General features: G+C 58.0%; 8 protein-coding genes across 8 annotated transcripts; 4 read left to right on the top strand and 4 right to left on the bottom strand.

Moving 5' to 3' along the window:
* Positions 1-208: 208 nt before the first annotated feature.
* On the bottom strand, positions 209-2,670 carry ACA1_112580 (nuclear pore glycoprotein p62, putative; the record flags this gene model as incomplete). The annotated part of the gene is given in 9 exon segments (XM_004342024.1): positions 209-379; positions 485-599; positions 691-782; positions 897-1,001; positions 1,092-1,237; positions 1,350-1,388; positions 1,481-2,218; positions 2,231-2,536; positions 2,667-2,670. The coding sequence occupies 9 exon segments, from the start codon at positions 2,668-2,670 to the stop codon at positions 209-211; spliced, it is 1,716 nt and encodes a 571-aa protein (XP_004342073.1).
* Positions 2,671-3,004: 334 nt separating this feature from the next.
* Positions 3,005-7,726, top strand: ACA1_112570 (myosin light chain kinase; the record flags this gene model as incomplete). The annotated part of the gene is made up of 16 exons (XM_004342023.1): positions 3,005-3,413; positions 3,547-3,614; positions 3,760-3,890; positions 4,073-4,569; positions 4,654-4,736; positions 4,857-4,995; positions 5,047-5,138; positions 5,205-5,617; positions 5,795-5,863; positions 5,992-6,099; positions 6,196-6,284; positions 6,427-6,534; positions 6,619-6,864; positions 6,957-7,142; positions 7,248-7,380; positions 7,591-7,726. The coding sequence occupies 16 exons, from the start codon at positions 3,005-3,007 to the stop codon at positions 7,724-7,726; spliced, it is 2,907 nt and encodes a 968-aa protein (XP_004342072.1).
* Positions 7,727-7,830: 104 nt separating this feature from the next.
* On the bottom strand, positions 7,831-10,227 carry ACA1_112560 (uncharacterized protein; the record flags this gene model as incomplete). The annotated part of the gene is made up of 9 exons (XM_004342022.1): positions 7,831-8,066; positions 8,166-8,265; positions 8,371-8,511; positions 8,606-8,703; positions 8,789-8,935; positions 9,008-9,186; positions 9,311-9,360; positions 9,477-9,670; positions 9,750-10,227. 9 exons carry the CDS (start codon positions 10,225-10,227, stop codon positions 7,831-7,833), a joined length of 1,623 nt encoding a protein of 540 aa, XP_004342071.1.
* Positions 10,228-10,498: 271 nt separating this feature from the next.
* Positions 10,499-11,782, top strand: ACA1_112550 (PH domain containing protein; the record flags this gene model as incomplete). The annotated part of the gene is made up of 7 exons (XM_004342021.1): positions 10,499-10,511; positions 10,613-10,704; positions 10,790-10,840; positions 10,935-10,950; positions 11,091-11,326; positions 11,438-11,545; positions 11,657-11,782. 7 exons carry the CDS (start codon positions 10,499-10,501, stop codon positions 11,780-11,782), a joined length of 642 nt encoding a protein of 213 aa, XP_004342070.1.
* A 656-nt stretch (positions 11,783-12,438) lies between these two features.
* Positions 12,439-14,104, top strand: ACA1_112540 (Ubiquitinconjugating enzyme subfamily protein; the record flags this gene model as incomplete). Its single annotated transcript, XM_004342020.1, has 5 exons — positions 12,439-12,751; positions 12,944-13,320; positions 13,450-13,557; positions 13,680-13,836; positions 13,944-14,104. The coding sequence occupies 5 exons, from the start codon at positions 12,439-12,441 to the stop codon at positions 14,102-14,104; spliced, it is 1,116 nt and encodes a 371-aa protein (XP_004342069.1).
* A 110-nt stretch (positions 14,105-14,214) lies between these two features.
* On the bottom strand, positions 14,215-18,164 carry ACA1_112530 (uncharacterized protein; the record flags this gene model as incomplete). Its single annotated transcript, XM_004342019.1, has 11 exons — positions 14,215-14,364; positions 14,454-14,631; positions 14,724-14,866; positions 14,958-15,086; positions 15,214-15,456; positions 15,528-15,738; positions 15,824-15,977; positions 16,081-16,137; positions 16,243-16,798; positions 16,917-17,844; positions 18,085-18,164. 11 exons carry the CDS (start codon positions 18,162-18,164, stop codon positions 14,215-14,217), a joined length of 2,829 nt encoding a protein of 942 aa, XP_004342068.1.
* Positions 18,165-18,550: 386 nt separating this feature from the next.
* Positions 18,551-19,027, bottom strand: ACA1_112520 (uncharacterized protein; the record flags this gene model as incomplete). The annotated part of the gene is made up of 2 exons (XM_004342018.1): positions 18,551-18,769; positions 18,863-19,027. 2 exons carry the CDS (start codon positions 19,025-19,027, stop codon positions 18,551-18,553), a joined length of 384 nt encoding a protein of 127 aa, XP_004342067.1.
* A 656-nt stretch (positions 19,028-19,683) lies between these two features.
* On the top strand, positions 19,684-22,182 carry ACA1_112510 (sphingosine kinase; the record flags this gene model as incomplete). Its single annotated transcript, XM_004342017.1, has 6 exons — positions 19,684-20,578; positions 20,719-20,784; positions 20,914-21,034; positions 21,290-21,410; positions 21,544-21,712; positions 21,815-22,182. 6 exons carry the CDS (start codon positions 19,684-19,686, stop codon positions 22,180-22,182), a joined length of 1,740 nt encoding a protein of 579 aa, XP_004342066.1.
* Positions 22,183-22,773: the final 591 nt, after the last annotated feature.

Here is a 22,773-nt window from a genome sequence, read left to right as displayed (position 1 = left end):
CACAAGAAAGAAGACTGAACTGGTGCCAAGGAGTCACAATAATGAAAGATAAAATTCTAACATTCCGTACACAAGTGTTTAAATTATTTATTTTATTGCATACGAATCAGGACGGGCGAGTAGAAGAGGCTGGTCGTAGTTGTAGTTGAAGTAGAAGCGATAAAAGAGGAGAGGACGGCATGGATGGAGGATGTGTACTTCTCGATGGTTATTTGTAGTAGTAGTCGTTTCGGATCCTCCTGAGGTGGTCCTGCTGGTCCTGGTGGGCCTTGAACTGCGTGCGGAGGGTCTTGAGCTTGCTATGCAGCTGGTTCGAGTTGTCCTCCACCCACTGCAGCGAATGCAGATGCGCATTCAGGATCTCCACAATTTGATACACCTGTTCCACGACACACGACACACGACACACGACACACGACACACGGTGAGTAAAGCGACCTCGCAAACTGATTGTAGTCTGTGGTGGCCGAGGGAAACTGCGTACGGGGTTGTCAGAGTCGGCGGCGCTGGTGTGCGCAGCGTTGAGCTTGTTGATGTGGTCCTTGAGCGTGTTGGCCATCTGGTCGAGGTCCGAGTTGATCTCCTCGGCCAGCGCGTATCTTGAGACGACACAACGACGTGATCGATAAAGTCAGAGAAACGAAACATGAAAACACAACCAAGCTTATCATTTAGATTGAAATCGCGTACCCGCTCTCTCTTTCGGAATCAGCGCCGCCCAGCTGCCCGTTGCTTGTTCGCGCAGTGTACACCTTGTCCACCTCGTTCTCCAATTGCTCCAACTGCCGTCAAAATAGCGAGGAAACGAGCGAGTTGAGGTTTAGCTCACAAGCTCGTGGGCCGTGTGCGTATGGCATGCCATAGAGATATAGCGATAGAGGGCAAGAGTCGCATACCAGCTGGTGCAGCTCATCCTGCTGCCTGGAGATGATCTCGAGGTTGGAGTCGAGCGTCTTCTGCGCGACTTCCACCTTCTTGACACTTCCGTGCAGGGCCATGATCTGTTCGAGAGGATGGGTGAGGACCATCACACACCACGGCGAAAGAGAGAAACACACGCAAGGACTGAGTGTCTAATAGCGAGTTCGAACCTTTCCGCTGTTGTCGAGGAGCATTTTGTCCCACTTGGAGAGCTCGAGAGCCTGCTTGCGGAAGGTGATTGTTTGGTCCTCCAACTCGCGGCCCCACATGTTCATGATCTCTTCGAAAGTCTTGTTCTTCAGCGCCGCAGTCACCTCTGTGCGACACACACACGACACACACACAAGATGATGGTGCATCAGCATCTAAGACTTACGGCAGCGCGACTCGCGTTTCTTGTTCTTCACACGAATGAGAGTCTCACGTACGGATTTCCTTAGCTTTGGCCGAGGTAGGCTTGGCGGTCTCTGAGGAGAGAAAACACAGCAACACGGGCAGAAAGAGAGGCGAGGTCATTGATTCAACTCACAAGACATTCGTGTGAACAAAAGAGAAGTACCCTTGCTTGGCGTGGCTGCCGCAGTCGTAGCCAGCCCATCGAAGCTGAAGGAGGTGGGCGCGGTGGAGGTCGAAGCCGACGAAGACGAGGAAGATGCCGCGGCGGAGCCCGCTCCCCAGCTAAGTCCCGCAATTCCGCCTGTAGTGGTTGAATCGGTTGCGGCCGATGACGTGGACGCCGCCGAAGTGGCGGCAGGCGCAAAGAGCGATCCGCCCAGGCTGAATCCGCCTGCAGCGCCAGTCGTGCTGGTGGCGCTGTCAGTCGTGGACGTCGACGGCGCAGCGCTGGTGGTGCCAGCGGCTGTGGTCCCCGCGCCAAAGCTGAACGAGGTGCTGGGCGCCGAGGTCGCAGCTGCGGTGGTCGATGAGCCGGTGGCGCTGCTTGTATCGGTGGCGCCGCCCAGGTTGAACGAGAAGCTGGTCGAGGGAGCGGCGGTCGATGCTGCCGCAGGCGCCGAGGCGGCAGTGGTCGAAGAGGAGGTCGCACCGCCGAGGCTGAACAAAGGAGCGGCGCTCGTCGTGGTTGAGCCTGTAGTCGCCGCCGCAGGAGCGAAGCTGAAGCTCGTAGTCGAAGCCGGCGCTGCCGTGGCGGACGTCGCCGCTGGGGCGGTGCCGGCGCCACCAAAGCTGAAGCTGGGCGCAGCGGCCGCAGTAGTGGTCGCAGCGGCAGGGGCCGTCGTGCCTCCAAAGCTAAAGCTAGGCGCGGCAGCAGCGGTAGTAGTCGCACCGGCGGCAGGAGCTGCCGTGGTACCTCCGAAGCTGAAGCTGGGCGCGGCGGCAGCACCAGTCGAGGCACCGCCAGCAGGGGCACCACCGAAGGAGAGCGAGAAACCACCGCTGGCCGGAGCAGCCGCAGCAGCGGGGGCAGCGGCAGAAGGAGCTGCGCCACCGAAGCTGAAGGCCGAGGTTGAGGGAGTAGCGGCAGCAGCTCCGCCGGTGCCAGCGGCCGCGAGGGCACCAAATGAGAATGAAGGGGCGGCGGCACCAGTGGATCCATCACCGCCACCGAACGAGAAGCTACTCCCGGCAGTCCCGGTCGTAGATCCAAAGGTGAAGGCTTGATGCGGAAGAGGGGGTAGATAATGGAGTGAGAAAAATGCAAAACAGAAATTCAACGTAGGGCCACCTAGTAAGCCGTGGCACGACTACTACCCAACAAAGGGGAGAGAAGGAGCTTGGCAGCATACCCATTGATGTGATGCGGCAGGCCTGCGATGCGTCTACACGAAGATGGATTCTTCTGGTCCTTGGCGCCAAAACTGCAGCTGCATTGGTCAAATTCCACACAGTGTGTGTGGAATGTTGCCAGCATTCTTTCATGTATGGGAAATTTTCGCAGGCCAGCGAAAGAAGGTCTGGGCCAACAAAGAAAGTGAAAGCAACGAAGGTTGGCAGGTCACTAGATGGTGTCTGCGAGGATTTCTTCAACTGCTGCGCATTGAAACGCTTTCACATATTTCGGTCGCTGCATTGATAGATCCTATATTTTTTTATTTATTTTGTTTTTAAAAGAAACAAACAGAAGATGGAGTGGTTGGGGCGCACGATTTGGCCCAACAAAGGCTGCAACGAGGGGAGCGGCCTACCGCCCGGCTTCAACAACGCCAAGCTGCAACACAACAAGATGGACCACCTCTACGAGCTGCGCGACCTCATCCAAAACAACAGCCACCACATACGCGCCGTCGTCGTAGACCGCCGGTCCGCTACCTCTTCCTCCTCTGCATCGCCTTCCTCTACACCAGCCCACGGGCCGCGGCTCTACTCGATGCTGCGGGTGCTCAAGGCCGGGCAGTGCGAGGAGGCCTGGCTCCAGTGCCTGCGCGAGGCCGTCCAGGTCCACCAGCGCATGGCCGACCACCCACACATCGCGCGCCTCCGCCACGTCTACGAAGACGACGAAGAGCTCTGCGTCATGTCCGATCACTTGCGAGGTACCTTTCTTTCTTTCTTTCTTATTTATTCTAAGAATCGGGTGTGTGCGGTGTGTGCGGTGTGTGCGGTGTGTGCGGTGTGTGCGGTGTGTGCGGTGTGTGCGGTGGGTCTTACTGAATTGTGAGTGCGCAGGAACGAGGCTCTATGATGAAGTGCTCCGTAGAGGCCGGTTCAAGGAAGCCGAAGTTATACCTCTGGTGGTACACGTCCATTTTCGTCTCTTTCTCTGATTTATTTTAATTTATTTTATTTCTAAGTTTATTTATTTGCGTTGGGACTCACTTCCACGGTGGTGGGTGTGCACGGCACCAGCAACAACTGCTCTACATTGCGACGTGCCTGCAGAGCCATGGGGTGGGTCTGGCCATCCGCCCCGACGTCGTGTTCATGGAGAACGCGAGCGTCGACGGAGACGCAGCCTCGCCGCGCTACTCCCTCTCGCTTCCCGATCTCTTCCTCATCATCGCGCAGAACATGTACAACAAGCAACAGCTTCACTGCGCGAACACACAACACACAGACGCACACGCATGACACACACGCGCGCGCGCACACGCACACACGACACATGACACATGACACACGCGCACACCGCACACACGCATGACGCACGACCAGTGATGAGAGACTCAATTGTTGATTGATGGGATGTGCGCAGGGCCAAGGAGCGAAACGTGGACACCAACGGCTTCAGCGACATGTCGGCGCCGCTGTGCTACACCGCGCCCGAAGTGCTGCAAATGGAGCGGTGCGGCGCCACCTACTCCACCTTGTCCGCAGGCAACGCAGCAAGCGACGCGGCCGCTTCGCAGGGCGAGTCTGCTGCGTCATCAGCGGCGGTCGCCGCTGCCGGCGTCATGGACGGCTCGCCCGGGGCGCGTTCCATGTGGGACACGTCGAAGAGCGACGTGTGGCAAATCGGCACGATCGCGTTCATGCTGCTCTCCGGCGGTGTGCCGTCGCATCCCTACTTTGCCGCCGCTGGCAGCAGCGCCGCCGCCGAGTTTGCGCTCCGTCGCGACGACATGATGATCATCGCGAGTACGGGCGCGGAGGCGATGACCATCAGCGAGCCGATGATGTCACCAGGTCGCGCCTGCACCTCGCCGCGGCTCGATTTCACCGGTGACTGTTGGCTCGATGTGTCCGAATCCGGTAAGTCGTAATCTGCTTCTTCTTCTTCTTCTTCTTCTTCGTTCACTGACCACGCAATCGTCAATCGCTGGTGGTCTGCTTCAGCCAAGTGCTTCCTGGTGAGCCTGCTGGCCAACGACCCGGCAAAGCGGCCAACGGCCCGGCAGGCCCTGCGCCACCCTTGGCTGGTGCGCTGTTCCCTTCCCCTTCTTGACTTGTGGAGACCAGGTCGGTGCTCGTTTGACCTGAATTGACTAAGCGTTTTATGTTTATTATATATATATATTGTATATATGGACCATGTTTAGTGCGGTGGCGCGATGATGATGTTGGAGGACATATGCGTCGATACGATCGTGGATCACGTGGACGTGTTGCCCGACTACGCCGAGCGACTGCCCAAGTTTCTCGTGAAGAAGATCACCACCAACACCATCAACTACCGCGGTACCCTCCCGCCGCACCGGCGACGCCCCGGCGCTTGCGTGTCGTCGACAGAAATCGAAGCCGTGGCCGTGGCCAGTGACACGTCATCAACGGCGCTGGTGGACTCCAGCGCCGGCGCCGGCGATCTCGGCCTGGGCGACCTGGTGGCCGAGCTCATTCTCAACATTCTTTCGTTTTTGCCGCACAACGACCTTCTGCGCGTGGGCCAGGCCAGTCGGCACCTCTACGAGCTGGCCTCAGACAACTTTCTGTGGAAGCGCCTGTGCCTCGCCACCATCAAGCGGGACCAGGGCCACGCCGACCACCACCACAACCGCGACCGCGACCGCGACGGCCACGATGGCGACGGAGACGGCGATGACCGAACGGCAGCGCCCCAGCACTTCGCTGAAGATCAGGTCAAGCAGATTACGTACGAGAGCATCGAGGCCCAGTCGGCGTCGTCGCCGCTGTCGTCGCCGCCGCCGCTGTTCCTGTCGGCCTTCAAGCGGCGGCGGAAGAACACGAACAGCAGCGGCGGCGGCGGCGGCGGCAACAGTGCCGGCGGAGGGGGGAAGAAAAAGGCCCACGGCAAGGGGCGGAATTCGGACTATGCCAGCGCTCTACTCGCCAGCATGGACAAGTACGTGTGGAAGTACTTCTTCTTTTTCGGGCTACCCTGCCGATGGAACTTCTCTTGGTACGCACACACGCACACGCACACGCACACGCACACACACACGACACACGCACACGCACACGCACACGCACCACCGCACACAGCGCGATGCACTAACATGGTCATTTGTCGCGGTATCAGGAAACATCAAACGATAGAGGCCGTGAACGGGCGCATCAACACGGCGAAGAAAGTCGCACCCGAGCTCTGGTGCGCTTCCGGTTCACTTTGGTCGCCGCGCGCCGTGCGTGTGCGGTGTGTGTCGTGCGGAATTATAAGTGAACAGGCGCTCACATGAATGAATGGAATGTGCAATGGGATGGGGTGGGGTGGGGCAGGTGTACGGTGCTCGGAGGTCAGCTGATGCGGAAGGGCACGCACACGTGGACCGTTGAAATCACGCACGCGGCCAACAGCCCGGGCGACATCATGGTCGGCGTGTGCATGTACGGCTTGGTGCTCGTCATTTATTTGTCTGGTGGGCTTCTGTCTCACGCTGTGTGCGTGTGCGTGTGTGCGTGTGCGGTGTGTGCCTTCGCCAGGGCGGGCATGGACGTGTCTACAAGCCCGAGCTGGTTGTCTGACAACGCCTGGCTGTACCACATCAACCAGCGCAGTATTTACCACAAGGGTGCGTGCAACCATACTGAACATGTGTGTTACATTACTGAACATGTTAGTTACAGACTATAAATTAATTCAATTCAATTCGGTTTATTTGTGTTTTACTTGGTTTGGTTTGGTTTGGTTTGGGTGGTGCGTGCGGGTTTCAGGCGTGTCCACGCTGGCAAGAATCCAATGCGTTCTGCAAGGAATCGACGTGCGATTGATCGCCTGCACTTTCAACATTGACGAAGGCACCCTCGCCATTTCAATCAACGGTACCCCGCACGCACACGCACACGCACGACCGCACACGCACGACCGCACACGCACACACAGGACTGAAAGCTGGAGTGGTGCAGATCACGACCAGGGCGTGGTCGCACACGTGCCGACGGTGCTCGCGGACGGCCGCAGCGTCGCGTCAGTTGGGTTCTACGCAGCGGTGGACCTCTACAACGCCGGCGACGCCGTCACCCTCCGCTCCTTCTCCTCGACGCCAACCACCGCCACCACCACCTCACCCCTCACCGCAGCAAGCCAGGCCGCCGCCGCCGGCAGCACCACCACCACCAGCGGCAAGCCCGGCAAGGACCCGCTCTCCCCAGGTGCGTGTGCGGTGTGCGGTATGTGTGTGCGGTATGTGTGTGCGGTGTGTGTGTGCGGTGTGTGCGGTGGTTAAATGGGGGGGGGGTAATAGAGGTGACGCGGACAAAGACGGAGAAGCGACGGCTGGACATGTCGGTGTCGGGCAGCCTGATCGGCGACAACGGCCTCCAGACCGTGCGCGTGACCAAAAAGTTCTGGAATTCGAGGAAGACCGTCAACTTCACGTGCTCCCTCACCCAGGCCCTCTTCCACCCGGGCAGCCAGATCGACCTCGCCGGTACACGCCCGCACACGCACCGCCGCACACACACTGATATTTTTCGCACCTGCTCACGCGCGTTGTGTGTCGTATCGTGTCGTGTCGTGTCGTGTGCGCACGCAGTGAGTATCGACAATCGGTCATCAAAGACGATTCGGTGTCTGATCATTTCGTTCCGGGGCGTGAAGGGCAAGAAGGCGGTCCCGCTGGGCTACTACTCCCACACCAGCTTCTCGTCGACCGAGGGCACCATCTCGTTCCCCATCGAGGGCCGGCGCAGGGAGGAGGGCACCTTTGCCTTCCGCCTTCCCTCCAGGCTCCACCTCTTTCCACCACCATCTTCACTTTCATCATCATCATCTTCTTTTTCTTCATCATCATCATCGTCATCGTCATCTTCATCATTGTCGTCTTCATCATCGTCATCGTCGTCTTCTTCTGCATTGATGCAGCCGCTGGTCGACAGCTACGAGCTCCACCTGGAGCTGCCCATCCGCGGGCACTCCTCGCTCAAGGCCGTGCTCCCGCTCCTTCACATCCAGGGCTATCGCACCTCCGCTTCGCCCACCACCAGCACCACGACCACCAGCAACGAGGCCTAGCCACATGCAACAGCTTTTGACAAAAAAGAACTCACAATTATTGTGTTTGTACATCATTGTGTGTGTTGATGATGTTGATGATGTTGGTGTTGGTGTTGATGATGTTAACGTTGGTGTTGTTGATGTTGATGAAGTTCAAGCTTGGCGAGCAGCAAAGCGAGGGGATCGATTGGCTGCGGTGGTACGAGGAGGTAGGCCCGCGTTTCGAGGGCCGCCAGGGTCAATCGAATTGTCGAGAGCCCGAGCTGATCCGCAGCGTCGCCATCACCATCCGCCACGAAGAGCCGCCTCATCCGCGTGCCCCACAGACCAGGCCAAGGAACCTCAATGCTCGCCGTCACTGGTGACATGAAAGCAGCAACAGCCAACATCAGCGCTGCTGCCTCCACTACGAGAATGGAACGCATGGAATGCATGTAAATTCGATGATCGCGCGAACCTGTTTCTTCGCGCGTGTTGGCGACGAGGAGGAGAATCGCTCCGTCGCCCGACCCATTCGTCCACGCCCTGATATGCACCCCGGCGCTCGACGCAGAGATCTGATCGCCGGCGCACGCAGGGGCGCCAACACAAACCAAAGGCGAGCCTTAGAGGTCCGGAATGGGGTGGAGGGCCAAGGGGGTGGGTGGCCGCGCGGTACGTACCTCGACGCCGCTCTGGCTTCCGGCAGCGATGATGAAGGGCGCCAGCGTTTGCAGCACTTCGCGGCACAGGCGCCCGATCTCTGCCTCCAGGGCCGTGGCGTCATCACCGTCGCCTATCGGATACAACCAATAGAATATTCCCTGCGTGTGGCGTGTGCGGCGTGTGCGGTGGCGTGTGCGGTGGCGTGTGGGCATTACGGGCGAAACACGCTCATGGTGGTGATACGGACGGTACGTTGGCGTCGTGCATGAGTGCGAGATAGGTCATGAGCCGGATCTCTTGCGGAGTGGGCAGCCGCGACCAATGATGTTCGCCCCCAAACGCCTGCAACACTGGAATCAACACCGTTAGCTCCAACATTACAATCCGCAACACGCACGCACACGCACGTACGCACGCACGCGCATGACGAGATACCTATCCAGATGGGCATGCGATGCCGAAGCGCAGGCGGCCACGACCTGCGGTAGTGGTCCAGTCGATGGGCCACGTCGGAGGGACGACCCTCGCACCCGTCACAGCCGCACACACCGAACGTGGCATTGCACCGCGTCGTGTCAATTCCTACGGTCGCGAGGGCGCGCATGAGGACACGACACACACGACACACGACACGCGCGCGCACACGACACGCACCAATGGGGTAGACGTCGGTCATCATGATGTCGGTGGCGTCGAGAAACGATGGCGAACTGTCGCGGCAATTCAGCACCAGCGACACGGGGTGGCGCGGGTCGAGCCTTTTCACCAGCCGATACGCGGCCACGGCGAGTGCGGGGTCGTCGCCAGGACCGTCTGGCTCGTCTGCGATGTACCTGCACCGCGCTCGGTTGGTCGACACTCCAACACACGACACGACACGACACGACACGACACGACACGACACGACACGACACCACACGACACGACACGACACACGCAACGGCTCTGGTAACGAACCATGACAGCAAGGCCGGGTGACCTCTGTAGGCCTCCACCTCAAGTTGCACCTTCATAAACCCGACCCAATAAGAAAGAACGAAGAAGAACGAAAACGAAGAAGAAAGAAGAAGAAGAAAGAGATGAGTGAAAGGCGATGAACCTCAGTGGCGAGGGGGCAGCGTACCTGGGTGAGGTTCTTGTAGGAGTGGCGGAGGTCGTAGTGGAAGCGCAGGCCCAGCTGGTGGCACCGATCGAACCAATCGTGTAGCGAGTGGCCCGCGGGCGTGGTGGGCGGGTCGAACGGCGACACCGGGTGGATCACGTTGAACCCCGCCGATGCGACCTCGTCCAACAGCTCCAGCCCGCGCTCTGTCTCGCCTAACCGTCAGCGCTCGACACGACACACGACACACGACACACGACACACGACACACGACACACGACACACGACACGTACGCAGATAGCCGCCCCAGTTGTAGAAGAAGGCGAAGGGGAAGAAGGGCGTATGGTCGCCGCCCACCAGTACTGTGCCGCCGCGTGAGCCCGGCCGGCGGTAGTCGACCCGCACCACGCCCGCGGCGTCGTTGTGGTCGGTGGCCCGCACAAAGGCGAAGGAGTGGAGTCGCTGTTCGTCGATGACCAGCCACGTAGGAGCGTCGGGCGTGGCGAGGCGGAGGGACAGGATGAGCTGAACGTCATCGCCATCATCTCGATGGCCAAAGCTGAGCAGGGCGTCGAGATCGAACTCGACTTGATGCGTTTCGTGGCTTCGTTGAGGCGCTACACGGTGGCGTGTGGTGGCCAAGACCGCGCCGAGTGGGGTCTTGAGCTCAATCTGCAGCTCGAAAATCGCTGAGTCGAGTAGCGCGTCGATGTCGCTGTTGCTGGAGGATGCAAAGGAGAGATCTTTCTGCTGATCTTCGCCTGTCTCCATCAAAGATCTTGTTCGCTCGTGCGTCAATCGTTGTCGGCAAATGGGCAAGTCGAGATCGACCAGCACGATGCCGCTTTGATCGAAACCGAGCAGGGCCGGCACCACGCCCTGCCTGGCATGCAGACAGCCAGCGCCCCTCGCCACTCCATCTTCTACGCTTGTGAGTTGCTCTCCGTCTGGATCAGGATAGGGCTTGCCACACCAAAACGAGTAGCGATTCGATCCGTCGCCTTCAACGATGCTCGCCTGCACCACCACAGTACAGCTGAAAATGGCGAGTGCCAGTACCAGGTCCCAGGCCCCTCTCTTCCATCCCTTCATCGTAAATCATCATTTATTATATTTTTTTTATCATTTTTATTTCAAGTTATTTTCGTGCGCTCAGCAAAGATGAGCCAAGCGATGCGAGCATCAATGCCCATCACGAAGGAGGGCTACCTCGTCAAGCAGGGTGGCTTGATCCGCAACTGGAAGAAGGTGCAGCGCTGATCAATCTGCCGCAGTTTGCACTGTTCTCACTGTTTTCTGTCTTCTTCTGTTCTGGCTCGTCTGCATGCCTCAGAGGTGGTTCGTGTTGAAGGGCAACCACCTCTTCTACTATCCCGACCGCACAGTACCTTCCCCCCCCCCTTCTCCAAGCCTTTTTTCGTTCTTTTGTTTATTTGCTGCGTTGCGTGCTCATCATTCCTCGCTTTCGGCTTGTCCAGTCAGTCGAACCATCAGGTACGTGAGGCACCACATCGCACACACGACACACGCAACACGACACACGCGACACCACACACACGACACTGCAACGCACACACGATACGGACACGCCACACGCACATCGCACGCACATGTGACCTTCGCATCGCACACAGGCACGATCACGCTCGATGCCGATAGCAAGGTGAATGATGGCGCAGCAAAGACGGGGAGGAACGACTCGCTGGAGATCGTGGCGGTGGAGCGCACGTTCTACGTCTACAGCGAGGAGCCCAGCGAGATGCACGAGTGGCAGGAGGTCATCGCTGAGGCCATCGACCGACTCAACGGCATCACCGGACGAGGTCCCAACCATTCACGACCTTCCTTCGCCGGAACGCCGACACACAAGGTACGTTGCCGCGTGAATGGTGCTGCGTGCGTGTGGTGTGTGTGTCGTGAGTGTGCCGTGCCGTGCGTGTCGTGCGTTACGTTAATGTTCGCTGGTTGCTGGTCGCTGTAGATGGGAAAGAACGAAAGCGCTGCTGCCAAAGACGTGAGCATAGTGGTGAGGGGCATGCTATGCGAGTGCTGCGAGAAGAAAGTGAAAGCCATCCTCTCCGTCACTCCGGTACGCTTCCCATTTTCATCGCTCTTCCACACCCACACCCACACCCACACCCACACACCACAAACACACGCCAACCACACGCGATTCGTGCACACAACACCTACATTGTAGGGCATCGAGGACTACAAGATAGAAATGGAAGAGGAGAAAGTGAAGATCAAGGGCGCCATCGACACGCACGACCTCCTGGGCTTTCTTGAGGAGGCCGGCTTCCTGCCCACCCTCGTGCCCTCTTAGTGGCGCCTGTCTTCCCATGTTTGTTTTATTTATTCACCTCTGCTTTGTCAATGGCCTTGGTGTTGATGACCTTATGATCATGCTTCTTGCTGTGGGTTCTGGTCACCATGATGGCTGAAGATTGTGTAGCCCTGGCCAACGCTGCGCTACTCCAGATTGTTGACATCGCCTCGCTCAAACAGGAACCCTTTGAGTCCAGCTGCATGGGCGCAGGAGAGAAGGCTTCTGTGGAGGGCCTCCAGCGAGTCGCCCGATGGGTTGAGCGAGTGGTCCTTGTCAATGTCGATATCGGTCCAGTACTCAGACGTGCTGGGCACCCACTTCACCTGGTACACTATCTGGTGATGCCCAAAAAGGGAGTGTGAGTTGTGTTCTGTGGTCAGGTGTTGGGACAAAGATGAAGTACCTTCATCACAGACACCCACTCCTTTGTTTCAGGATTGTAGACTCTCATGTTGTGCTTACACAGGGGACTGATGGTGGGCAGAGCCTGATGTCAGACCAGGACTGTGTCGTTTGATAGAACATGCTCGGGATTCCTGGTGAAAAAGCAATTTGTGGTTCACCGAATTGAATCCCAAGTGATAATCATTTTCAGAGCAGCTGGCAGCCAGTGTTGGATCCAATTCTTTCACATCAAGAGGAGGCAAGAGAGGATGTTGGGCCTAGGCAAGAAGAAGGAGAAGAAGGAGGCGACGCCTGCCAAGGAGGTAAAGAAGGAGAAGAAGGAGAAAAAAGTGAAGAAGGAGAAGAAGAGCAAGAGCAGCAGCAAGAGTGCTGACAAGGCGGCGCCCGCCAAGAAGGTGAGGGATCCTACGGGCAAGGTCTTCCTGCCAGCTCTCAAGGAATGGCTGGCGTCATCCAAGAATTCCGAACAAATCGAGTACGTCAAGACCGATGAGGAAGATCACAGGTTCCACTTTACCATCGGCGATGAGAAGCTCAACTTTGAGCTCACCTTCCCCGTCGGTATGCATACTTTCCAATCACTCCCCATTCAATCGTTCATTCATTCGCAGCCAGGCCGGCTACACGCTCATTTTTCTTTTTTTCAATTAAATCTTTTCCATTAAATTCTGGGCGCTACTCGAATCAGAGAACAGAGAAATGCATGGTTGGGTGTGCACGCCTCTCCTCACACCCGTGCGATCTGATCTGCAGAGCCCGAGGACGTCTGGTGCGTGTCATCTGACGACCTCTCCGAGGACTGGGTCAACAACACGCTCGAGTTCGTGATGGAGTCCAAGAGCGTGGGCGAGGCGTTGATGTTCTGTACGCAGCAGTACTCTGCGCTCAGTGACGAGGAGCTGTCGGACGGCGACGAGGACGACGATGAAGGCGAGGAGGAGGAAGACGAAGACGACGGCTTCGACGACGAGTGCTTCAGCAAGGTCGAGAAGGGTCCCAAGAAGTCCTACACGCCCGAGCCGCAGATCGACACCAGCAAGTTCATCATCCCCGCCGGCTACGAGCCCGGTGGTGTTCAGGCCATCGTCCAGCAGTACCGCGACATCCTCAAGACCAGCCGCGAGGAGAGGGTCTGTCTCCCACCTCTCTATATTTCTTCTTCTTCTTCTTCTTCTTTACGGCCTTCGTCTACGTACCCGCAGCTACAACGTTAACTCTTGTGTTGGTGACAAAAATGATGATTGTTGTTTTTATCTCAGGGATATGACGCTGCGCCGCTCAACGACAACATCGCGCAGTGGGAGGTGAAGCTGTTCAGCATCCCCAAGGACGAGCCGCTTTACCAGGACATGAAGCAACTCGGCCTGGTGCCCGCTCACTCCTCTTCTCTGCGCTTCTCTCCCACGAGTTGTTCGTCAACGTGAGCTAGTCTTACCTTGTGCGCCGTATGCTGTCGTGTGTCGTGTGTGTCGTGTGTGTGCGTTTACAGGAGCACATCACGCTGCACGTGACCTTCCCGCCGAACTTCCCCTTCAGCCCGCCCTTCATCAGGGTGGTGCGACCCCGCTTCGCCTTCCGTACCGGCCACGTCACCCTCGGCGGGTCCATCTGTACCCTCATGCTCACCAACGACGGCTGGATCGCGAGTACGCCCATCTCCTTCTGTTATGTTGCGTGTGTCGTGCCGTGCGTGTCGTGTCGTGTCGTGTCGTGCGTGTCGCACAAGACTCACCAGAGGTTCTCGTTTTCTCAGCCTACCGCCTGGATCAAGTGATGGTGGACATTGCGGCCATGCTGGGTTCGGGAGGCGGCAGGCTCGATCTCTCCAATCGATCGGACTACACCGAGGAGGAGGCCATGGTGGCCTTCAGGCGCATGCTCGACACGCACGGCTGGAAGCACTGGAAGCACTAAGCGCGCGCTCCAGTCCATCACCGCCCAAGCTTGGCTCGTTCGCCCAGCGTGGTCACGATCGAGTTTCTTTCGAGCAAACAATGTTTTATTGATGTGAGCTTCGAGTGGTGTTAGTGGTGTTGCTTCTTGCTCGGCTTGGGCTTCTGGAGTCGGGGGACGACCATGAGATCGCCCAGCGAGCCCTTGAGCAGCTTCAGCGACGCCAGGTCCACCGGCAGGTAGTTGTTGGCCGGCTCGTCCATCGACAGCAGACCCATCATCTGCACTCGTGCCACCAACCATCAGTCAGAAAAAGAACGAAAGAAGTACGAAGAGCGAAAGAATAAGAACGAAGAAAGCGAAAGGGGACCTGATAGGCGGCGGCGACGAGTTGGGAGCAAAAGATGCTCCCCTGGTTGTCGTGCGCGTTGAACTTGGCGAGGGCCTTGATCAACTGGAACGGGTTCTTCTTGTAGGGCCGGCCCTTGACCTGTTCGATGAACTCGTAGAGCGCCTCCATCATCTCCTCCGTACGTTCCACGTGCAACCTACGTCACCATCACCATCACCGACATCAGCGCGTGTCGCATGTGTCCTGTTTTGTCGCGTGTTGCGTGCAGTGTGTGTCGTGGCCATGTACCTGCGCAGGGCAATTTTTGTGTCCTTGACGTAGAACTGGAGGCGTCGGGTGAGGTTGAACACCTGGACGCCGTCCATAGTGGCCTCGAAAAGGCGGAGGCCCGGCTTGTTCCGCTTCTTCACCACCAGCGCCGCATGGTCCCACTATTGTGTCGCGACAGCTCAGTAAGACTACACGCAACACACACAGCACACACAGCACACACAGCACACGCGCTCTTCAAGGGCTGCGTACTGGACTCCGGGTGGCGAGCTTGGTGCCCTGCATGAGGAGTCGGCTGCTGTCGAAGAGAATGATGTCGCCCACCTCCATGCGCAGCGGAAGCGGCGACACCGGCGGACCGTGCATACTCAGCATTCCCAACTGCACAGCACACGCGCCAACATCAATTTAGCGACCGCACACGCGCAACACATCGCATGCACACCGCACACGACACGACACGACACGACACGACACGACACGACACGACACGACACGACACACGCACGTGCGGCTTTTTGGACTTTTGGATGACGAGGTGGACGCTGCCCCACATTCCGAGCTCGGAATGCTGCGCCCACTTGTCGAGGTTCATCGACCTTTGTTCGGCGGCGTTGCGCGGGGCCGGCAGGTTGGCGTTGGGCCGCAGGTTGAGCCACAGGTCGTGCATGAGTCCGTCCTGCAGGTCGCACAGCGGCACCGACACGCTCCCCACCAGCCCGTCCCTCCTGCCGCCCATCGTGAAGTAAACCTGCGTGTGCGATGAATGCGTGCGGTGAGTGTGTGCGGTTGCGTGCGTGCGGTGTGTGCGGTGTGGCGCACTTCGACTTCGAGGTTGGGCTCGAGCTTGGCGCGGCACATGTCGAAGAAGGCCTGCTGGGCGGGGGTGCGGTCGCCCTTCTGCAGCTTCTTCCACCGCTTCACGAACTGGGCCTTGGCCGCGTTCCACTCCTCGCGCTGGGCCGGGTCCTGCCTCTCGCCCCGCGGCTGGATCTGGTCCCACAGCTTCCCCACCGACAACCGCTCGTACGCACTGTGCCGACATCGTCGCTTAGTGGCGATCTTGCGTGGTTAAGGTGGCGCCTGTGTGATGCGAGGTTAAGGTGGCGCAGCCGTACAAGGTGACGCCGTCGAGCCACACCGGGTGGTCGATCTCCTTTTTGACGGCGCGGGTGCAGTACGGGTAGCAGTGGTCGTCGACGTTGCCGATCGGAGCCGCGCCCAGAGAGCGCACCACCGACAGCCTGGCGTAGGGGTCGCCCAGGCTCTTGGCTGTTGTTTGGTTGGGTTGGTGGAGGGCGAGAGTCGGTCAGGTCAAGCGACATTCTATGATTCGTGATAGGCTCGATCGGGGGGGGTTCAAGGGGCGTCGCACCGCCGTAGATGGCCTGCAGGGCTTTCCCAGGGAAGGACAGCTCCGTGGCTTCGACCACTGCGCGCGAGAGCGTCAGCGTGAAGCACACTCAACGCACCACACACACAACACACAACACACAACACACTGCACATGCCATATGACACAGAGGGGGATGTGTACGTAGCACATCAACGTAGAGCCGCCGGGACGAGTAGGCCTTGCGGCCCTTCTTCTTTTTCTCTTTTCGCTTTCGCTTTTCGGTGCGGGCCGATGGCTCGCCGTGGTGGTCCCCGTCGGCCTGCGTCGTGGTCGTCGGGTCTGTCCGGGGCGTCCCGCCACCGCTGCTAGTCCCGCTGGACTCGGCCAACAACGGCTCGCTCGCGGTTTCGGCCCACTTCTGCCGCAGCGTCGCGATCGTGTAGGCCCCGACCAGCTCCTCACCCTCCTGCTCGCCGCGCACGCCTGTGCTGACGTCATCATCGCCGCTCGTTACCACCTGTGGCGGCTCGCTGTCGACAACAATGGTGACCGGTGGCGCGTCGCCGTCGGCGGCGGTGGCGGCGACGATGGGCGCAGGCGCGAGGGGTCCCCTAATGGTGGAGGTCGGTCGCCGGTTGGCGGCGATGAAGCTGGCGCTCCGCTGCACGGACGAGGAGGGCACGGCGAGGCCGCCGAGCGCGAGTTGGCGGTAGTTCGGCCCGTGCTGCTTGATTTGCTCGGGCGGCACAACCAAGATCTGAATGTTTGTCGTGGTGTGCGTGTGTGTAGTGTGTGTCGTGTGTCGCGTGTGTCGCGTGTCAGAAAGTAGGTTAGGGGTCGAATCGAACAGTGTGCGAGAGTAAGTAGCAGGTCACCTGGTGTCCCTCGGCGCGAGTTTGGCGTCGGGCAGCGCTCCAGTCTGGGACGACGGTCACCTCCTCCAGGGGCGATTCGTCGGGCTCGCCACCGTCCTTGTCGTGGCTCTTCCGTTCCGCCTCGTCGTCACCGTCGTCATCTTCTTCCTCCTCGTCGTCATCATCGTCATCTTCTTCCTCCTCCTCCTCCTTCCCCTCCTCCTTGACTTCTTCTTCTTCTTCTTCTTCTTCCACTGCGGGAAGCTCCCCTGACTCCATTTCCTCCTCCTCTTCCTCCTCCGACGAAGACTCATCGTCGTCATCGTCGTCTCCATCGACGGTGATGATGGTCGGGTCGCTTTCTTCGTCATCGTCGTCATCGTCGTCATTGTCGCCCAACGCGCTCGCCTCGCTCCCTCGGGTTCTGGGCGCGTCGAGCAGGTTGCTGAGGAATACGGGCAGACACCCGGAGGTCATGCAGATCGTGCCTCCCCGTGATCGTCTGGTCATTATGACCTCCTCTTCCTCTTCTTCTTCCTCTTCATCGCCACCACCATCGTTGCCCTGCTCGACTGCGTCGTTCTCTTCCCCGCCCACGCCACCATCGTCTGCCGCCTCGTTCACGCCAACACTGTGAGCGGTGCTGACGTCAGCAGCGGCGGTAGTCGCTGCGAGTGGCTGCCGACTTCGCATGAAGCCGACGAGCGGGGCGTCGCGCATGCGCTGGGGCGTCTGGAGGCCTTCCAGGCCTCTGGTCAGCTGCGCGTTCACGTTCGTTCCTTCCCTGTGGTTGTTGGTGGCGACGGCCTGGTGGCTGGTCAGGCTCCGCTGGGCCACGCTCACCTGCTTGGAGACCCGGTACCGGTCGCCCAAGCTGCGGTGCTTCTGGGCTCGGATGCCCTTGTCGACCAGCCGAGCGGCCGACGCCGACCCCCAGAGCGGCCCTCGCCTTTCGCCAGAAGTCGGCGCGAAAGTAGAAGTCGATGCTATTGACACGGTTGAAAGAGATGATGCAGTTGATGATGAAGTCGATGTTGGCGAGTTGGTGGTGGTAGTAGTGGTGGTGGTGGTGGTGGTGATGGAGACGGCAGGCGATGCTGTGGTGGGAGGCACGGCGGGGGAGGCTGGGGTGGGCAGCAGAGGTGTGGGCTGGGGGGGGAGTGAAGATGGCGCGTCTGTGCCTTCGCACGCGATGGCCACTTGGCCACACCCAGGTAGGTCAGCGGTAGGTTGATGGTGGTTGTTGTTGTGAGAGTAGTTGTTGGACATCGCTCATAATCGTCTGCTCCTGCTGGTCTTAATCCTCTTTTTGTAAACGGCAGCTCCTTTTCCTTTTGCTGCGATTAAATACAAAATAAGAAAATCAAAAAATAATAAGTAATCAAAATAATAAGTAATCAAATCCGACGTGCACGACAGCCGTACGATCAAGTGGATTAACTGTAGGTGATGTATCCTTATAAATCCGAATTAAATTGAAGATTGAACGGGGGTGTACGATGCAAAAGGAATGGTGCCGGGTAGCTGCAGGCATGGCTGTTCTCCGTGGCAAACAGGAGTAACCACTACAACGCAGTCCACCGGAAGCCAAGCGCAAGTCGGTTCAGTTGATTTATCTCTTTATTTTATTTTTATTTGTTGCTCGCCTTGTTCTCTTAGGTCCTGGTCGTGTCTAGCAGGTCGTGCACGTCCTGCGCCCACTTGCCGCAAGCCGCGGCGCAGTCCTGGCAGTGGGTGTTCTGGTGCTGGCTGCAGTGATCGGAGCAGCTCTTGGCGATCTTGGCGCTGAGGGCCACCACCTCCTCACAGTGCGAGGTGCGCGAGGCCAGGTACTTGAGCGACACCTCCAGCATCGTGGCGCACGAACCGCAGTGCTGACACACGATGCGCCGTTCAAGTCACTCACATGAACATTGACATTGGCATTCACCCGAGTTCATCATGTAATGGAAACAAAGGAGGCCTACCACGACGCAGTTGAGGCCCTCCTCGGTGGCCTTCATGGCGCACAGGGTGCAGGCGCGTAGGGCTTCGGAGCAGCTGGCCATGAGCCGCTTTTGGTGGTTGAGGTCCTCCAGGAACTCGATCATCTTCTTCTCGGACGTGCTGACCGGACACTGATGCATGATCATGGCCGGCGAGCTGGGTCGGCGTGTAGTTGCCATTGTGTTGTTGTAGTGGTCTGGCGGTGTGTGGATGTGCTGGTGACTTAAAGAAAGTTGAACAAAGAGGGCCTCGCACCCAAGCTGGCTTGGTGCTCTTCGCGCCTAGTCGACATTCTTGACGTGCAACCAACTACTCCTGCTGTCGAAAAGTCGCCCCACTTGGGTCCAACGATTGGGTGATTTTCGGCGCCCAGTTGGCGGTCAGGAAACCTCGTAGGCCGAGTCGGTTGGCACATGAACTGTGTTAGCCTCCTTGCGATTTGTTCAAAGAAGCCAATACGTCCGAATACCGGACAATAAAAGCCCGCGAGGAAAATGTGCGTTTATGTCGACACACTTCTTCGCGAAACGGGAGGGTTGGCCAAGCCCTGAGCGTGACACGAAGCAAGCGACTTACGCAGCTAATCGAAGGATCTCTCTTTCTTTTCGATCGCAAACGCGCCGCGTTACATCTTTTTTGCGCCCCAACCAAGCCACCTGCAGCCCCGATCGACATTTGCAGATTTTGTCATTAGGCATTTGCAAGGAGGTCAAGAGACGAAGAAGATAGACGATCGATGGAGCTGGGGGAGAATGGAGCTGGGGATGGAAGCGGTAAGAAATCAATAGTGGTAAGCGCACCTATGAAGGCGACCCGCAAGGCATCTCTCAGGCCCGAGAAGAGAGAGAAGAAGCAGAAGCAGGCCAGTCGAACGAACTCCTCCAGCGCCGTGGGAAGGAAAAAGGAGAAGGAACCTGGAGATGATGATGGAGACAGCAGCGATGACGATCTCTCGGGGCGTCTGCGCTCGCCGCGCGTCAGCGGCGGTTCCGGCCCGGCACTCACGGCCTCCTACCCCTCCGACAAGAAGGCGAGCGGCGACAACATGCTTGCCGTCCCATCACTGTCGCTGTCGAAGAGGAAGCGAACGATCTCGAGCTGCGGCAGGGGTGAGCTCGCAGGGCAGGATGAAATCCAGGATCGAGGCCTTAACGCGCTGAAGCGATCGCAGGACGATTCGGACATCGTGACGCGTAGCAGGTCGCCGGTCAGTCCTCGCGAATCGATGCGCCCCCTCACCAGCCGCGCGCAAGCCGACGAAATCGAGAGTAGCAGCAGCGACACCGAGTCTCTAGGCGAGGGCGATCTCTCGAGGGGCAGCTCGGATGTGGGCGACATGTCGCACATCCATCTGCCTCCGTCATTCACCGATCTCAGCCGAGTCGAGCGGGTAAGCGTCAATGTCGTTCATCTGCTCTACAACCCGCGCTCGGGCAACAAGGCCGGCGAGAAGGTGATGCGAAAGGCTCGAAAGCTGCTCGAAGAGAAGTACGGCAAGACGGTGCACGTCACCAAGCTGCAGTACAAGGGTCACGCGGAAGAGCTCTGCGAGACGATGAGCCTCGACGGCATCGACATCCTCTGCAGTGTGGGCGGCGACGGCACCTTCCACGAGTGCACCAACGGCATCATGAAGCGCATGCTCGCCGACGGCGCCGCTCGCATCCCGCCCATGGCCCTCATCGCCGCCGGCACCGGTACACTACTACTACTACTTCTTTTTCTCCTTTTGTCTTCTATTCTTCTCTTCGCATCATCATCAACAGCTCTACTCACGCGTAGCTCACGTCATCATCGTCTCCCTCTCCGTTTTCTTCTTCTTCTTGTCTCTACACAGGAAACTCGTTCATGCACGAGCTGGGCTACGCGAAGCTCAAGGACGCCGTGCACCACATCTGTCGAGGTACATCACGCACGCACGCACACACGCTCTACATAGTCTTCTCTTCTTCTTCTTCTTCTACGCTCGCCTTGCCTTAGCTCAGCTACTACTGAAGAACACTGACAACAACTCTTGCTTCTCCCTTCGAAGGCATGCACGTCCCGATCGATATCGGCAAGCTCACCTTTGGCGATGGCACCAGCTGCTACTCCTTCAACTCCATGCACTGGGGCATGGCCTCGAAGGTCGCCGTCACCGCCGAGAAGCTCAGGTATGGCACCACACCATCACCTCCTCCGAAAATAGCTCCCATCTCTCCCCGCGCGCTTCTTTTCTTTGTTTTCTCAAAATTATTATTATTTGAAAAAAATATCCGCCGCGCGCGTGGCACTCGCGTGTTTCAACGAACGAGCGATAATAATTGTTCGTTTCTATTCTTATTTCAGATTTGATATTATTTGTTACTGTAATGCGACAATTAATTATTAGTAATATTATTGTTATTTGTACTGATGAATGAACTCAGGTGGATGGGTACCGCGATTCGCTACACGACGGCTGCCCTGATCGAGATGATGAAGGGCAAGACGGCGCGCGCCAGGATCACCATCACCGACGCAGACGACAACGTGATCACCTACGATGAGGTGCCCTTCATCTTCATCATCATCATCATCATCATCATCATCATCATCATCATCATCTTCACCATCTTCTTCTTCTTGGGGACCTGCGCTGGAGTCATAACACAGGCTCAACTCACACATAACCGTTGCGCAGGAGTTTGCGCTGGCCATCGCGAACAACATCATCACGGCTGGCAAGGGCATGAAGATGGCGCCGACTGCCAAGCTGGACGACGGCCTCATCGATCTGTTGCTCATCACCACCGCCTCCACGCTGGACATGATGACCATCTTCAGGAAGGTCTACGACGGCTCTCACACGAGTACGCCAACTCATCACCACACACACACCACACACACCACACCCCACACGCGCTGAAGGAATGTGAAACACAACAGAACTGCCGCACGTCCGGTACATCAAGGTGAAGAGCTTCTCGATCGTGCCGTATCGAACCATCAACGAGGACAAGCGGGAACGGGAGAAGCCGAGCAAGTCGGGCAGCAAGTCGACCGAGCAGCTCTCCATCCAGCCGGAGGGCAGCAACAGCAGCAGCAGCAAGAAGAAGGCCGGCGGCGACAAGAGCGACAAGGCGGACGCGGCCGAGCAGAAGGCGAACAGGAGAAGGAGAAGGGCGAGGGAGGGCAAGCGAGCGCAGCGGAGGAGTCGGGCAGCAGCGGCCACGGCACCATTGAGGAGATCGAGGAGCTGTTGGACGTCGACGGCGAGCTCAAGGGCTGCACGCCCTTCACGTGCGACGTCATCCCGCGCGCCCTGCGCGTCATTCTGTAGAGAAGGAGCGAGAGGAGAGAGAGAAAGAGAGAGTTAGCGACAAGGAGGAGAAGGAGCAAGCGAGGTTGGATGGCCGTGTGGGAAAAGATGAAGGCGCTACGACGAGCGAGGAGATAATTAACTACGAAAAAGGGGAAAGGCGTAATGGTTACCTGCTGCTGTTATAAAAAAAGAATAATATTTATTTCACCGCCAATAGATATTTTCTACATACTTTTCTTTTGGGAGTGTCCACGGAAATGCCGTCTTCTCGGAGCCATTCTGTCCCACAATCGCATGGAGAAGGGGGAGAGTACATAGGTCGGAGGGGCGGGAGGTGTTCGGTATCTTTGCGCTTGGGGCAAAACACTGTGAAGTGACCTAATAGGGATCAGGTGTTTTTGCTGGTTGAAAACTATATCCAATGCCCCGACTTACGACCTAACGGTCGGAAGTCAATTTTTGAAGCTCCTTCGGGAGTGCCCCCTCAATCAATGACAACAAAAAGACCTCCGACGTGTGATGGCGCACCCTCAGGAACGAGCACACCAAGGAGGAGAAGCTCACTTCGTCATTAAGCCCTGCCACTGAGGTGATGTTGTTGCTCTGCCG

This window comes from Acanthamoeba castellanii (genome assembly GCF_000313135.1).
Source record: "Acanthamoeba castellanii str. Neff unplaced genomic scaffold scf7180000084669, whole genome shotgun sequence".
In the NCBI taxonomy this organism is placed as follows: Eukaryota; Discosea; order Longamoebia; family Acanthamoebidae; genus Acanthamoeba; species Acanthamoeba castellanii.
This window is presented reverse-complemented; position numbering and strand designations above follow the sequence as displayed.